At 43.6% G+C, this 17,059-nt stretch overlaps 1 protein-coding gene across 1 annotated transcript in view; it reads left to right on the top strand.

Annotated features, from left to right (window-relative positions):
* Positions 1 to 3,652: 3,652 nt before the first annotated feature.
* Positions 3,653 to 17,059, top strand: part of ighmbp2 (immunoglobulin mu DNA binding protein 2) — a 30,455-nt gene continuing 17,048 nt past the window's right edge. Inside the window, 9 exon segments of the mRNA XM_052466946.1 lie at positions 3,653 to 3,689; positions 3,692 to 3,734; positions 7,612 to 7,781; positions 7,968 to 8,163; positions 9,216 to 9,313; positions 9,511 to 9,674; positions 12,025 to 12,225; positions 12,726 to 12,873; positions 13,112 to 13,286. Coding sequence (XP_052322906.1) covers positions 3,659 to 3,689; positions 3,692 to 3,734; positions 7,612 to 7,781; positions 7,968 to 8,163; positions 9,216 to 9,313; positions 9,511 to 9,674; positions 12,025 to 12,225; positions 12,726 to 12,873; positions 13,112 to 13,286 — 1,226 coding nt within the window. The 5' untranslated portion in view covers positions 3,653 to 3,658.

The following is a 17,059-nucleotide window of genomic DNA, read 5'->3' as shown; positions in this document are numbered from 1 at the left end:
GGGCATTATCCACCAGTATCCACCATTTTAATGTGGTCAACTGGGTGGGACTTTCAACGTTATTGGCTGAACCCTCCTGGTGACCCTGTTGGAGTCATGTCCAACAGGGTCATCAGGAAGAATAAGCCAATCAAGATGTTTGTTTTTTAATTACATAAAAGCTTCAATATTCACAAACAGTGACGTTAGCTAATGAAGATGTTAGACCAAAATGTATAAGATCTCCTCAGCCTGTGTTTACCAAAGACCTTATTTTGGGCATTTATCCCCCAAAAAACTACAAAAACTACATTAATTTTACCGTAGACTGTGTCCAATGAACCATGGCAAACTAGTGTAGGTAAAACCAAAAAACGACCTGCTTGTTGAATCAGTTCGAGTTGAGCAAATTCATGATTACTATTGTTCTTTATTGCGCTGCCTGTGCGCAGACGACATAATAGAAACGATATAGGGATGCTTTCTCTATCCTTCTCTATGGTGTGTACGAGCTGTTTGACAGCAAACTGGCAGAAAAAAAGAAGAAGAGACACTTCCGGGTCCTCCAATTCTAGTTTGCAAAATAAGAGTTTTGTATTTCGAACTTTTCCTCATGGAAGTCGCACAATGAAATAAACACATATTACAGCATACAACATTTACAGGAAAAACAAAATCGAAGGACAGAGAATAATCTCTTTTTTTTTTGTTGGTAGCAAATGAAATAAACTGTAAAATGAATTCAGAAACGCTCCAGCTCAGCAGGTGGCGATATACCTGAGAGGTGTTTGCAGCGAAATGACGCATTAATCCACCGAAGAGGAAAATAATGAATTCGCTCAACTCGAACTGATTCAACAAGCAGGTAGTTTTTTGGGGTTTTAACTCCACTAGTTTGCTTTCGTTGTAGAACGGATAGTTAATAAGCAGTTGGGAATGGTAGTTGACACTGTTAATCTGCCGTTCCTTGTGTTATTGTCTTAAATTAAATGACAGTAGCAGCTATATATCTATGGTAGGCTAGCTAGTTAGCTGGCTCTTTTAACGCGCACCTGTCCCTGTAAAAAATAATCCGCGTTTCAGTAAAAGAGCCAGTTAATTTTCAGTCCCTGGGCAGGTTATTAAAAACAATTCCAATAGCAGTGCAGACAGACCGTGAGAGAGCACCCAGAATAACATAGGACAAGTAAGCATAACAAACAATAAAACATAATACAATATATCAACCAAAAAGTGTTTATAACACCTCACAAGCTACATGAAAAGCGGCAATACACAGCTAGTAATTATGTGCACAAGTCCGATTGTCCTTTAGCCGTGTCTTTAATGTTTTGTTTGTGAAGGTACTGTAGTTGGTGCACTGTATATACAAAAGTATGTGGACACCCGTTCAAATTGGTGGATTCGGCTATTTCAGCCACACCCGTTGCTGACAGGTGTATAAAGTAGAGAACACCGCCATGCAATCTCCATAGACAAACATTGGCAGTAGAATGGCAGCAGAAGAGCTCAGTGAGACTTTCAACGTGGCGCCGTCATAGGATGCCCGCTTGTCAACAAGTCAGTTCAACAAATGTCTGACCTGCTAGAGCTGCCCCCGGTCAACTGTAAGTGCTGTTATTGTGAAGTGGAAACCTCTAGGAGCAACAACGGCTCCGCCATGAAGTGGTAGGCCACACAAAACGGAGTTTTGAAGCACGTACAACTTTTCTGTCCTTGGTTATAACACTCACTACCGAGTTCCAAACTGCCTCTGGAACAAACTTAAGCACAATAACTGTTTGTCTGTAGCTTCATGAAATGGGTTTCCATGGCTGAGCAGCCGCACACAAGCCTAAGATCACCATGCGCCAAGCATCGGCTGGAGTGGTGTAAAGCTCACCGCCATTGGACTCTGGAGCAGTGGAAACACGTTCTCTGGAGTGAAGAATCACGGTTCACTATCTGGCAGTATGACGGAAGAATCTGCGCTTGGCGGATGTCAGGAGAATGCAACCTGTCCCAATGCATAGTGCCGACTGTAAAGTTTGGTGGAGTTATAATGGTCTGTGGCTGTTTTGGGGGTTTGTGCTAGGCCCCTTAGTTCCAGTGACGGGAAATCTTAACGCTACAGTATACAGTGACATTCTAGACAATTCTGTGCTTCCAGCTTTGTGGCAGCAGTTTGAGGATGTTAAAGCATGACAATGCCCCCGTGCACAAAGCAAGGCCCATGGAGAAATAGTTTGTCGAGATCGGTGTGGAAGAACTTGACTGGCTTGCACAGAGCCCTGACCTCAACCCAAAGGAACATCTTTGGTATGAATTGGAACGCAGAGTGCGAGCCAGGCCTAATTGCCCAACATCAGTGCTCGACCTCATTAATGCTCTTGTGGCTGAATGGATTTGGGGGATACAAGATTTCCCAACTCAGGAGCTCATACTGTGTGAGGATGTTACAGTGAAGTCTATCCAGCACTATGAGAGCCTGTTGTAGACCGACTGAATGGGTTTTAATGTTGTAAATCAAGCTGTTCATTCATTGCATGGCTTGTTTTGTTTGCAACCTTCTGCTTCTAATTTTTAATTTAATTTTACCTTTAATTTTACCATTATTTAACTGCCGGCAAGAACAAATTCAAATGCTATATACAGGGTATTACAGTACAGAGTCAATGTGGAGGCTATATACAGGGTATTACAGTACAGAGTCAATGACGGCCTAGGAACATTGGGTTAACTGCCTGTTCAGGGGCAGAACCACAGATTTGTACCTTGTCTGCTCGGGGTTTGACCACTTGCAACCTTTCGGTTACTAGTCCAACGCTCTAACCACTAGGCTACCCTGCCGCCCTACCTCTAACCACTAGGCTACCCTGCCGCCTCTACACTCTAACCACTAGGCTACCTGCCGCCCTAACTCTAACCATGACAACTTCAACCATAGGCTACCCTGCCGCCTCTATCTAAATCTAACCACTAGCTACCCTTCTACACTTAACCACTAGGACCTGCACCCTACACTCTAACCACTAGGCTACCTGCCGACACTCTAACCATTCATCATGTTCCTCTAACCACTAGGACCTCAGCCCTATCAACCATGTATTTATAAAAGGCTACCCTACACTTAACCACTTTTTAAACTTAAACTGTTCTATTAACCATAGGCTTTGTGTACATTTCAGGCTACCCTGCCGAGAAAGGCACCCTGGTCTACACTCTAACCACTTGTGCCTCCTCTACACTAACCACTAGCTACCTTCACTCTAACCACTAGGCTACCCTGCCGCCTCTACAGTGTGGACTCTAACCAGAGATCCCCGCCGAGACAAAAGGTATGTATTTAACTCTTATATTAGCCTCTAATAACCATATCGTGCCTTTGTCAACCATGGGAGGCTCTGCCGCCTGACCAAGCCCTCTAACCTAACCACAATGCAGCTCAGAAGAAAAATAGTATTTACTAAATAAACAATAACCATAAAAATGAAGGAAACCAATAACCATCGATCCCTAAATTAAAAGCAAATAACTAAATGTGAGCTACCTATACAGTTTGACAGGAGCACCCTATCAGCTCAGTACCCACGACACAACCATTCATCATGTTCCTCAGCAGGATCAGTCTATCAAATGTATTTATAAAGCCCTTTTTTTTAATAAACTGGTCATTATGTTTGTGTCATTTCAGTGAGAAATGGAGGTGGAATGCTTTGTGTCCAAGACCCTAGGCTCCTTCAGGAGGAGAGAGAAGCAGAGATCGAGGAGACAAAGTATGTATTTAACTCTTATATTAGAATCATATCGTGTTTGTCAAATTCTGACTGACAAGCCCTTAACCAACAATGCAGCTCAGAAAAAATAGTATTTACTAAATAAACAATAAATAAAAATGAAGGAAAAATAACATAATTAAAGAGCAGTAACAAGGCTATATACAGGGTATTACGGTACAGAGTCAATGTGGAGGCTATATACGGGGTATTACGGTACAGAGTCAATGTGGAGGCTATATACAGGGTATTACGGTACAGAGTCAATGTGGAGGCTATATACAGGGTATTACGGTACAGAGTCAATGTGGAGGCTATATACAGGGTATTACGGTACAGAGTCAATGTGGAGGCTATATACAGGCTGTTACGGTACAGAGTCAATGTGGAGGCTATATACAGGCTGTTACGGTACAGAGTCAATGTAGAGGCTATATACAGGGTATTACGGTACAGAGTCAATGTGGAGGCTATATACAGGGTATTACGGTACAGAGTCAATGTGGAGGCTATATACAGGCTGTTACGGTACAGAGTCAATGTGGAGGCTATATACAGGGTATTACGGTACAGAGTCAATGTGGAGGCTATATACAGGGTATTACGGTACAGAGTCAATGTGGAGGCTATATACAGGGTATTACGGTACAGAGTCAATGTGGAGGCTATATACAGGGTATTACGGTACAGAGTCAGTGTGGAGGCTATATACAGGGGGTACAGAGTCATGTGGAGGCTATATACAGGGTATTACGGTACAGAGTCAATGTGGAGGTATATACAGGGTATGACTGCACAGAGTCAATGTGGAGGCTAGCATACAGGGTATTGGTAAGCACACATCTTGGCTGTTTAAAGTGCGGTACAGAGTCAATGTGGAGGCTATGTCCATAGCCTTTGGTTAGCTGTTCAGAGTCAATTGGGGCTATAGAAGGTATTACGGTACAGAGTCAATGTGGTCCGCTATATCTGGTATTACCGTACCCAGAGTCTGTGGGGGCTATATACAGGATTCAAGTATTGCCAGTACAGAGTCAATGTGGAGGCCATTACAGGGTATTAAGTCAAATCAAAGTCAAATGTGGGGGCTATATATAGCCCTTACGTACAGTCATGTGGAGACTATCTACAAATTACAGTACAGAAATGTGGAGGCTAAACAGGGTAAACAGCAAGTCAATGCAGGAGGCTATATACAGGGTATTACAGTACAAACTCAATGTGGAGGCTAATACAGGGTATTACAGTACAGAGTCAATGTGGAGGCTATATACAGGGTATTACAGTACAGAGTCAATGTGGAGGCTATATACAGGGTATTACAGTACAGATTCAATGTGGAGACTATATACAGGGTATTACAGTACAGAGTCAATGTGGAGGCTATATACAGGGGGTACCGGTACAGAGTCAATGTGGAGGCTATATACAGGGGGTACCAGTACAGGTGGCAATGTGGACAGCTATATACAGGGTGCGAATGTGGGACCCCACAGAGTCAATGTCAGGCTATATACAGGGTGTTACGGTACAGAGTCAATGTGGAGGCTATAAACTGGGTGCAGGAGCAGAGTCAATGTGGAGGCTATATACAGCAAGGATTCATGTCAGAGACAGTCCTGGGAGGCTATGGTCCAGGGCTCAGGTCCAGAGACAGTGAGGAAGCTATATACAGAGGGGTAGAGAGTCAGTGCAGGGGCACCAGTTAGTCACAGGTAATATGAATAGGTAGAGGTGAAGTGACTGCATAGATAATAAACAAACTGAGTAGCAGCAGTGAAAAAAGTGTTGGGGGCAATGCAAATAGTCCAGGTAGCTGGTTAGCTGTTCAGGAGTGTTATGGCTGGGGATAGAAGCTGTTAATGGCCTTTTGGTCCGCAGGGCCTCTGGTACTGGATATAACCCCTACCCTCTGTAGTTCCTTACAGGCGGAAGCCGAGCAGTTGCCATACCAGGCGGTGATGAAACCATTCAGGATGCTCTCGATGGTGCAGCTGTAGAACTTTTTGAGGATATGAGGAACCATGACAAATCTTTTCAGTCTATGGGCAATGTCGTGCCCTCTTCACAACTGTCTTGGTGTGTTTTGACAGTTAGTTGGTGATGTGGACATCAAGGAACTTGAAGCTCTCAACCTGCTCCACTACAGACCCGTTGATGAGCATGGGGGTGTGATCAGCCCTCCTTTTCCTGTAGTCCACGATCATCTCCTTTGTCTTGATCACGTTGAGGGAGAGGTTGTTGTCCTGGCACCACACTACCATGTCTCTGACCAGACATGTCTCTGATCAGGCCAACCACTGTTGTGTCGTCAGCAAATTTAATGATGGCGTTGGATTCCTGCGCGGCCACCCAGTCGTGGGTGAACAGGGAGTACAGGAGGGGATTAAGCACGCACCCCTGAGGGGCCCCCGGTGTTGAGGATCAGCATGGCAGGTGTTTAGTCCCAGGGTCCTTAGCTTATTGATTAGCTTTGAGGGCACTGTGGTGTTGAACTCTGAACTGGTCAATGAATAGCATTCTCACGTTGGTGTTCCTTTTGTGCAGGTGGGAAAGGGCAGGGTGGAGTGCAATGACGATTGCATTATCCGTGGATTTTTTTGGGGGCGGTATGCAATTTGGAGTGGGTCTAGGGTTTCTGGGATAATGGTGTGAGCCATGACCAGCCTTTCAAGCCACTTCATGACTACAAACGTGAGTGCTACAGGTTGGTAGTTATTTAAGCAGGTTATTGTTGGTATTATAGACTGTTCGGGACAGATTGAAAATGTCAGTGAAGACATGCCGGTTGGTCTGTGCATGCTTGAAGCACACATCTTGGTAATCCGTCTGGCCCTGCGGCCTTGTGAATGTTTAAAGGTCTTGTTCGCATAGGCTATGGAGAGCATGATCACACACTCGTCCGGAACAGCTGGTGCTCTCATGCATGCTTCTGTGTTGCTTGCCTCGAGGGGCGTATTGAAGTCATTTAGATTTAGTCTGGTATTCTCGTGTCACTGGGCAGCTCAAAACTGTGCTTCCCTTTGTAGTCTGTAATAGTTTTCAAGCCCTGCCACATCTGACGAGCGTTAGAGCCGGTGTAGTAGGATTCAAGTCTTAGTCCTGTATTGATGCTTTGCCTGTTTGATGGTTCTTCGGAGGGCATAGTGGGATTTCTTATAAGCGTCCGGATTACGTGGAACCCAAACCGGCTGCGCATGCGCCGGTCATAATAAATGTATTTTGTCCCCCCACACTAAACGCGATCACGACACGCAGGTTAAAATATCAAAAACAAACTCTGAACCAATTACATTAATTAGGGGACAGGTCGAAAAGCATTGAACATGTATGGCAATTTAGCTAGCTAGCTTGCACATGCTAGCTAATTTGTCCTATTTACAGCCATCCAGGTTACGACCCCTATATCTCTGTCTCTTCAACATGCGAATGATGGGGGGTTTGGGCCTTGTAGTCAGACTTGAAGGATTTAGGTCAGACACTGACAAGTGTACAATACAAGTGTCTCAGTGTTAACTCAACATCAGTTTTGCGTCATACATATGGCCTCCAGGAGCCAGAATGTGGGCCCCCCAGAGCCAGAATGTGGCCCTCCGGGAGCCAGAATGTGGGCCCCTCGGGAGCCAGAATGTGGGCCCCTCGGGAGCCAGAATGTGGCCCCCACGGGAGCCAGAATGTGGGCCCTGGCCCCTTCCATAACCAGTGTCGTTTTCTATTGAAGACCCCATCCAACGGAACCATGCAAAACTAACCATGTTTCCTTTCTGTTGTTTGTAAAGATGTTTTGTTCAGATTGCATTGTGTTGGTTGCTAAATGAATTTCCTCATTGAGGACATTGCAGTGTTCTGAATGTTTCCTCTTGTTGTGTACCTGCAGGCTATGGCAGGAGAATGTCTCTCTGAAAGATCTCCAGAGTAAAGGCGTTTGTCTCCTGAAGCTGCAGATAGGAAGCCAGTCAACTGGCCTTTATGGACGATCACTCCTCCTTCTGGAACCCAGAAAACACATGGGCGTCTCTGTGCTGCCTAGCAACAACTTTGGACCCGGTAAGAACGCTGAATAGCATAGCTTATGGTCTGTCTCTATGTAAGACTTTACACACAGTAGTAGCCTGGTTCCATGTATTTGATGTCTTGATGTTGGCAAAAATCACATACAGGTCTATGAAAAGGCTATTTACATAGACTGACCTAAATCACTAACTCTCTGATTGTTTTTGTCTGTGGTTGCAGGAGACATAGTGGGTCTGTATGACCTGGATGGCTGTAAGCCGTCCTCCCAGCTGTGTACTGGTGTAGTGACCCGCATCAGTCAGTCAGCTGTCACCGTGGCCTGTGAGGACTCGCCGGACGGACTCAACCTGGACACAGACGCTCTGTACAACCTCATGAAGCTGGCTAACGATGTCACGTACAAACGCATGAAAAAGTTAGTAAGAGAACCTGAGCTTAACCCTTACCCTGATCTCAACACTAACCTAACTCTGACTCTAATCCTTACCTAGAGCTTAACCGTTACCCTGATCTCAACACTAACCTAACTCTGACTCTAATCCTTACCTAGAGCTTAACCGGTACCCTGATCTCAACACTAACCTAACTCTGACTCTAATCCTTACTAACTCTGACTCTAATCCTTACTAACTCTGACTCTAATCCTTACTAACTCTGACTCTAATCCTTACTAACTCTGACTCTAATCCTTACTAACTCTGACTCTAATCCTTACTAACTCTGACTCTAATCCTTACTAACTCTGACTCTAATCCTTACTAACTCTGACTCTAATCCTTACTAACTCTGACTCTAATCCTTACTAACTCTGACTCTAATCCTTACTAACTCTGACTCTAATCCTTACTAACTCTGACTCTAATCCTCACTAACTCTGACTCTAATCCTTACCTAGAGCTTAACCGTAACTCTGACTCAACACTAAACTAACTCTGACTCTAATCCTTACTAACTCTGACTCTAATCCTCACTAACTCTGACTCTAATCCTCACTAACTCTGACTCTAATCCTCACTAACTCTGACTCTAATCCTCACTAACTCTGACTCTAATCCTTACTAACTCTGACTCTAATCCTTACTAACTCTGACTCTAATCCTTACTAACTCTGACTCTAATCCTTACTAACTCTGACTCTAATCCTTACTAACTCTGACTCTAATCCTTACTAACTCTGACTCTAATCCTTACTAACTCTGACTCTAATCCTCACTAACTCTGACTCTAATCCTTACTAACTCTGACTCTAATCCTTACTAACTCTGACTCTAATCCTCACTAACTCTGACTCTAATCCTCACTAACTCTGACTCTAATCCTCACTAACTCTGACTCTAATCCTTACTAACTCTGACTCTAATCCTTCTAATCCTCACTAACTCTGACTCTAATCCTCACTAACTCTGACTCTAATCCTTACTAACTCTGACTCTAATCCTTACCTATTCCATTACTTGTTGTCCGCAGGGCCTTGAACACTCTGAATGCGTACAGCAGTGGACCAGCCTCGGATTTGATCAGCGTTCTCTTTGGCTATTCAGAACCTGGCTCGATATCACAACCAAGTAAGGCTTCCTCTCAGGAATATGTTATGAGCTTACTGTATCACACCAGAGCTGGAATTATACTCTCTGAAATAGAAGAATGTGAAAATGATTTGCCTTTGTGATTTTGGACATCAGAAAAAATATTCAATAAAAAAAAAAAAAAAAACTCTCGGATGCAAATATAAGATTGACAATTATCCCTCTTCTTTGTTCAGATGATCTGTCTTTCCTGAACAGTGGTCTGGATGAGTCTCAGAGACAGGCGGTGTCGTTTGCTCTGTCTCAGAGAGAGGTAGCTGTAATACACGGGCCACCAGGCACCGGCAAGACAACCACTGTGGTGGAAATCATCCTACAAGTGGTCAAACGGGGACAGAAGGTAGAGTGTCATTGGTCCATTCTTATCAAGACAATTATCAACTACTGGCAATCTTATAGCAAACAATATGTTATATTGAAAAAATTGCAGAATCTGGCTTAAATATGGTTGAGGTAATCCCTTTAAATTTGGTTTAGGTAATCCTTTAAATATATATGGTTTAGGTAATCCCTTTAAATATATATGGTTTAGGTAAATCCTTTAAATATGGTTTAGGTAATCCCTTTAAATATATATGGTTTAGGTAAATCCTTTTAAATATATATGGTTTAGGTAATCCTTTAAATATATATGGTTTAGGTAATCCCTTTAAATATATATGGTTTAGGTAATCCCTTTTAAATATATATGGTTTAGGTAATCCCTTTAAATATATATGGTTTAGGTAATCCCTTTTAAATATATATGGTTTAGGTAATCCCTTTAAATATATATGGTTTAGGTAATCCCTTTAAATATATATGGTTTAGGTAATCCTTTGTAATCATAATAATGGCTTGATTGTTTTGTTAGTCACACCAGATTTTGACTCTAATTGGTAACTGAGCTACATACCCCAACCAGAAGCCATGGATCACAGGCAAGATCTACACTGAGCTAAAGGGTAGAGCTGCCGCTTTCAAAGAGCGGGACACTAATCCGGACGCTTATAAGAAATCCCGCTACGTCCTCAGACGAACCATCAAACAGGCCAAGCGTCTATACAGGACTAAGATCCTACTACACCGGCAATAACACTCGTCGGATGTGGCAGGGCTTTAAGTCCACAAAGGGAAACCCAAACGCGAGCTGCCCAGTGATGCGAGCCAGACGAGCTAAATCTATTTTATGCTCGCTTCGAAGCAAGTAACACTGAAACATGCACGAGAGCTCCACACTGTACCGGACGACTGTGTGATAACGCTCTCAGTAGAAGATGTGATCAAGACCTTTTAAACAGGTCAACATTCACAAAGCCTCAGGGCCAGACGGATTACCAGGACGTGTACTCAGAGCATGCGCTGACCAACTGGGAAGTTTCTTCACTGACATTTTCAACCTCTCCCTGTCTGAGTCTGTAATACCTACATGTTTCTAGCAGACCACCATCGTCCCTGTCTGAGTCTGTAATTCCTACATGTTTCTAGCAGACCACCATCGTCCCTGTCCGAGTCTGTAATACCTACATGTTTCAAACAGACCACCGTAGTCTCTGTGCCCAAGAAAGCGAAGGTAACCTGCTTAAATGCCTACCGCCCCAACAGATCCACAGATGACGCACTCTCAATCACACTCCACACTGCCCTACCAGGACAAAAGGAGCACCTATGTGAGAATGCAATTCATTGACTACAGCTCAGTGTCCAACACCATAGTGCCCTCAAAGCTCATCAATAAGCTAAGGACTCAGAGACTAAACACCTCCCTCTGCAACTGGATCCTGGCCTTCCTGACGGGCCGCCCCCAGGTGGTAAGGGTAGGCAACAACACATCTGCCACGCTGATCCTCAACACAGGGGCCCCTCAGGGGTGCGTGCTCAGTCCCCTCCTGTACTCTCTGTTCACCCACGATTGCATGGCCAGGCACGACTCCAACACCATCATTAAGTTTGCTGACGACACTGGTGATAGGCCTGATCACCGACCATGATGAGACAGCCTATAGGGAGGAGGTCAGAGACCTGGCAGTGTGGTGCCAGGACAACAACCTGTCCCTCACCGTGATCAAGACAAAGGAACTGATCTTGGACTACAGGAGAAGGAGGGCTGATCACGCCCCCATTCTTATCAACGGGGCTGTAGTGACGCAGGTCGAGAGCTTCAAGTTCCTTGGTGTTTACATCACAAACCAACTATTATGGTCCAAACGCACCAAGACAGTCATGAAGAGGTCACTGCAACACCTTTCCCCCTCAGCAGACTGAAAAGATTTGTCATGGGTCCCCAGATCCTCAAAAGGTTCTACAGCTGCACCATCGAGAGCATCCTGAGCGGTTGCATCACCGCCTGGTATGGTAACTGCTCGGCATCCGACCGTAAGGCAGAGGGTCGTGCATACGTTCCAGTACATCACTGGGGCCAAGCTTCCTGCCAGGACCTCTATACCAGGCGGTGTCAGAGGAAGGCCCTAAAAATTGTCACCCAACCCGCACATTGACTTGGTTCCGGCGCCCCCTGTACATATATACATACATATAGCCTCATTACTGTTTTTTTGTTGTTACTTTTTTACTTTATTTATTAAATATTTTCTAAACTCTATTTCTTGAACTGCATTTTAAGGGCTTGTATAAGCAAGCATTTTACAGTAATTTTATTTGAATGTCTTTCTCTGTTTCTCTGTTTGTCTGTTTGTCTGTTTGTCCTGTAGGTCCTGTGCTGTGCTGGTTCTAACGTGGCCGTGGATAACCTGGTTGAGCGCCTGGCTAAGGCCAAAGCTAAGGTCCTGAGACTGGGACACCCTGCCCGCCTGCTAGAGTCCATTCAGAAACACTCGCTAGACGCCGTCCTCGCTCACAGTGACAACGCCAACATCATCGCTGACATACGCAAAGACATCGACAAAGCTTTTGTAAGTATTGATAATGTGGCGTCAATGATAATCACATCTTTATGCGAGTATGATGTATTTCCAGTAGGGCTTCACCAGCATGGTCTCTAATTATTTGACAGGTAAATGATGATTATATATTTTTTTAATATTTTGGTATCAGAAGTTACTGTAATACATCACCAGTCAAAAGTTTGGACACACCTACTCATTCAAGGGTTTTTCTTTATTTTTTACTATTTTCTACATTATAGAATAATAGTGAATACATCAAAACTATGAAATAACACATATGGAATCATGTAGTAACCAAAAAAGTGTTGACCAAAATATACTTAATATTTGAGATTCTTCAAAGTAGCCAGCCTTTTCCTTGATGACAGCTTTACACGCTTTTTTTTTCAAATTTGTGAAAAACTTTTAGACTTAGACAATAAGCTAATTTTCTCTGTGTATTTTTCATAATGTATTGGAAGACTTCTAGGTTTGATATTGTTGTGTTTTCTCAATGTATGGTGAAGATGGGGATGAAGAAGATGAATGACAAACGAGATCGGATCCACCTGAAGAGGGAGGTAGGAGAGCTGAGGAAAGAGCTGAGGACCAGGGAAGCGACAGCCATTGCTGAGGTCCTCAAACGTGCTGATGTTGTTCTAGCCACTAACACAGGTGAGTGATGGTGGATATCAACAGTTGTTCATTAGGGCACACACTATAAAACGTTTCAAAATTGTTTTGCAACATAAAAGGAAAATGTGCATTTCTGATTGAACAAGTCCTGGTAGCCCCTTCCTATTTCAGTCTGTTATCTTCCTTTTGGTGCCTAATGAACACAACCCTATGTCTCCGATTTGACTGGATGGTGTCCTAGTGAACAGTTAATATTACCTGTCTGTGTTGTCTCCAGGTGCTAATGATGGTGGCCCTCTGAAGAACCTACCTGTAGACCATTTTGACTGGGTGGTGATCGATGAGTGTGCCCAGGCGTTGGAGAGCTCCTGCTGGATCGCGCTGCTCCGAGGCAGGAAGTGTATCCTGGCTGGAGATTACAAGCAGCTGCCACCCACCATCAAGTCTAACACGTAAATATCAGCTCTTCTTATTGGTCGATATGTTGCTCTGTGTATAGTCAGTGGAATTGGACACATTTAGATTTTTTGGGGGGGGAGACCATTGGGGTGCATGTAGATAAGGAATAAGATTGGGCCTAAAACGGAACCTTGAGGGCTTAAAATGAAAGGTGTCTCATCTTCCTGTGATTTACATTTACATTTAAGTCATTTAGCAGACGCTCTTATCCAGAGCGACTTACAAATTGGTGCATACACCTTATGACATCCAGTGGAACAGCCACTTACAATAGTGATGATAAAAAATATATCTGGGAGGGTTCCAAACAGACTCTGGGACGGTTCCAAACAGACTCTGGGAGGGTTCCAAACAGACTCTGGGAGGGTTGTCTGCAGGAGGGTTCCAAACAGACTCTGGGGGTTCCAAACAGACTCCTGGGAGGGTTCAAACAGACTCTGGGAGGGTTCCAAACAACAGACTCTGGGAGTCTCAAACGGGACGACTTGGAGTTACATTGTGTTGTTTAAGTGTTATTTTTTTGAGCAGTGTATATCTGGGAGGGTTCCAAACAGACTCTGGGAGGGTTCCAAACAGACTCTGGGAGGGTTCCAAACAGACTCTGGGAGGGTTCCAAACAGACTCTGGGAGGGTTCCAAACAGACTCTGGGAGGGTTCCAAACAGACTCTGGGACGGTTCCAAACAGACTCTGGGAGGGTTCCAAACAGACTCTGGGAGGGTTCCAAACAGACTCTGGGACGGTTCCAAACAGACTCTGGGACGGTTCCAAACAGACTCTGGGACGGTTCCAAACAGACTCTGGGAGGGTTCCAAACAGACTCTGGGAGGGTTCCAAACAGACTCTGGGAGGGTTCCAAACAGACTCTGGGAGGGTTCCAAACAGACTCTGGGACGGTTCCAAACAGACTCTGGGACGGTTCCAAACAGACTCTGGGACGGTTCCAAACAGACTCTGGGACGGTTCCAAACAGACTCTGGGAGGGTTCCAAACAGACTCTGGGACGGTTCCAAACAGACTCTGGGACGGTTCCAAACAGACTCTGGGAGGGTTCCAAACAGACTCTGGGACGGTTCCAAACAGACTCTGGGACGGTTCCAAACAGACTCTGGGACGGTTCCAAACAGACTCTGGGAGGGTTCCAAACAGACTCTGGGACGGTTCCAAACAGACTCTGGGAGGGTTCCAAACAGACTCTGGGACGGTTCCAAACAGACTCTGGGACGGTTCCAAACAGACTCTGGGAGGGTTCCAAACAGACTCTGGGAGGGTTCCAAACAGACTCTGGGACGGTTCCAAACAGACGGTTCCAAACAGACTCTGGGACGGTTCCAAACAGACTCTGGGACGGTTCCAAACAGACTCTGGGACGGTTCCAAACAGACTCTGGGAGGGTTCCAAACAGACGGTTCCAAACAGACTCTGGGAGGGGACGTTCCAAACAGTTCCAAACAGACTCTGGGAGGGTTTGGGAGGGTTCCAAACAGACTCTGGGACGGTTCCAAACAGACTCTGGGACGGTTCCAAACAGACTCTGGGACGGTTCCAAACAGACTCTGGGACAGTTCAGGGACAATCAACTCCATTTTTTTTTTTAAAGCAACAATGATGATGCAACAGATCAGAACGTTTAGCTTAAAGTGTTGATAAACTATATTGCTTCGTATTAAAGCGCAGCAATGCCCACAATGCTTTGCGCAAATGTTCCAAAATGCAACTTGCGGAAAAACACAGTTCTCAAAGAGTACCGCACAAAATAGCAGTTTAATGAGACCGAGATGACATTTGTTAGAAATGTAGAGGAAATATCTGAAGATGCAACAACTGGCATGGGTTGCCTTTGGCTGCTGGATATTGAAAGAACTTTGATTTGTAAACCAATAGAACATGAGAGAAAAACTGTTTTTAATCGCAGGAAATGTTAATACAGTCATTCCCTCAGCATTTATATGGTTGGATTTTGGCTAGGTTACTTTGAAACCAGGATATAGGCTAGGCTACTTTGAAACAAGGATTTTGGCTAGGTTACTTTGAAACCAGGATATAGGCTAGGTTACTTTGAAACAAGGATTTTGGCTAGGTTACTTTGAAACAAGGATTTTGGCTAGGCTACTTTGAAACAAGGTAAGACATGCCTCATAAAATGGCATAAAACATAAAACATCCAAGCCATAAGACTGATAAGTGGTTAACCAATAGCTACCCAGACTAACTATTTAACTATCTGCATTGACCCTTTTTTGCAAATATGTTAGATTATCACATTTGCTGCTGTTACTGTTTATCCTGTTGCCTAGTCACTTTATCGCTATCTATATGTACATATTTACGTAAATTACCTCGTACCCCTGCACATTGACTCAGTACTGGTACCCTGTGTATATAGCCAAGTTATTACCTTGTACCCTGTGTATATAGCTAAGTTATTACCTAATTATACTATATGCCGATAAAGGTCTGGGGAAAGTTGTGAACGTAGCAACAATAGAACACGTCAGTAACTAAGTGAACGTAGCAACAATAGAACAAGTCAGTAGCTAAGTGAATGTAGCAACAATAGAACAAGTCAGTAGCTAAGTGAATGTAGCAACAATAGAACAAGTCAGTAGCTAAGTGAATGTAGCAACAATAGAACAAGTCAGTAGCTGAGTGAATGTAGCAACAATAGAACAAGAACAAGTCAGTAACTAAGTGAATGTAGCAACAATAGAACAAGTCAGTAACTAAGTGAATGTAGCAACAATAGAACAAGTCAGTAACTAAGTGAATGTAGCAACAATAGAACAAGTCAGTAACTAAGTGAATGTAGCAACAATAGAACAAGTCAGTAACTAAGTGAATGTAGCAACAATAGAACAAGTCAGTAGCTGAGTGAATGTAGCAACAATAGAACAAGTCAGTAGCTAAGTGAATGTAGCAACAATAGAACAAGTCAGTAGCTAAGTGAATGTAGCAACAATAGAACAAGTCAGTAACTAAGTGAATGTAGCAACAATAGAACAAGTCAGTAACTAAGTGAATGTAGCAACAATAGAACAAGTCAGTAGCTAAGTGAATGTAGCAACAATAGAACAAGTCAGTAGCTAAGTGAATGTAGCAACAATAGAACAAGTCAGTAGCTAAGTGAATGTAGCAACAATAGAACAAGTCAGTAGCTAAGTGAATGTAGCAACAATAGAACAAGTCAGTAGCTAAGTGAATGTAGCAACAATAGAACAAGTCAGTAGCTAAGTGAATGTAGCAACAATAGAACAAGTCAGTAGCTAAGTGAATGTAGCAACAATAGAACAAGTCAGTAGCTAAGTGAATGTAGCAACAATAGAACACGTCAGTAGCTAAGTGAATGTAGCAACAATAGAACACGTCAGTAGCTAAGTGAATGTAGCAACAATAGAACAAGTCAGTAGCTAAGTGAATGTAGCAACAATAGAACAAGTCAGTAGCTAAGTGAATGTAGCAACAATAGAACAAGTCAGTAGCTAAGTGAATGTAGCAACAATAGAACAAGTCAGTAACTAAGTGAATGTAGCAACAATAGAACAAGTCAGTAGCTAAGTGAATGTAGCAACAATAGAACAAGTCAGTAGCTAAGTGAATGTAGCAACAATAGAACAAGTCAGTAGCTAAGTGAATGTAGCAACAATAGAACAAGTCAGTAGCTAAGTGAATGTAGCAACAATAGAACAAGTCAGTAACTAAGTGAATGTAGCAACAATAGAACAAGTCAGTAACTAAGTGAATGTAGCAACAATAGAACAAGTCAGTAA

Source organism: Oncorhynchus keta, chromosome 17 (genome assembly GCF_023373465.1).
Source record: "Oncorhynchus keta strain PuntledgeMale-10-30-2019 chromosome 17, Oket_V2, whole genome shotgun sequence".
Taxonomy (NCBI): domain Eukaryota; kingdom Metazoa; phylum Chordata; class Actinopteri; order Salmoniformes; family Salmonidae; genus Oncorhynchus; species Oncorhynchus keta.
This window is presented reverse-complemented; position numbering and strand designations above follow the sequence as displayed.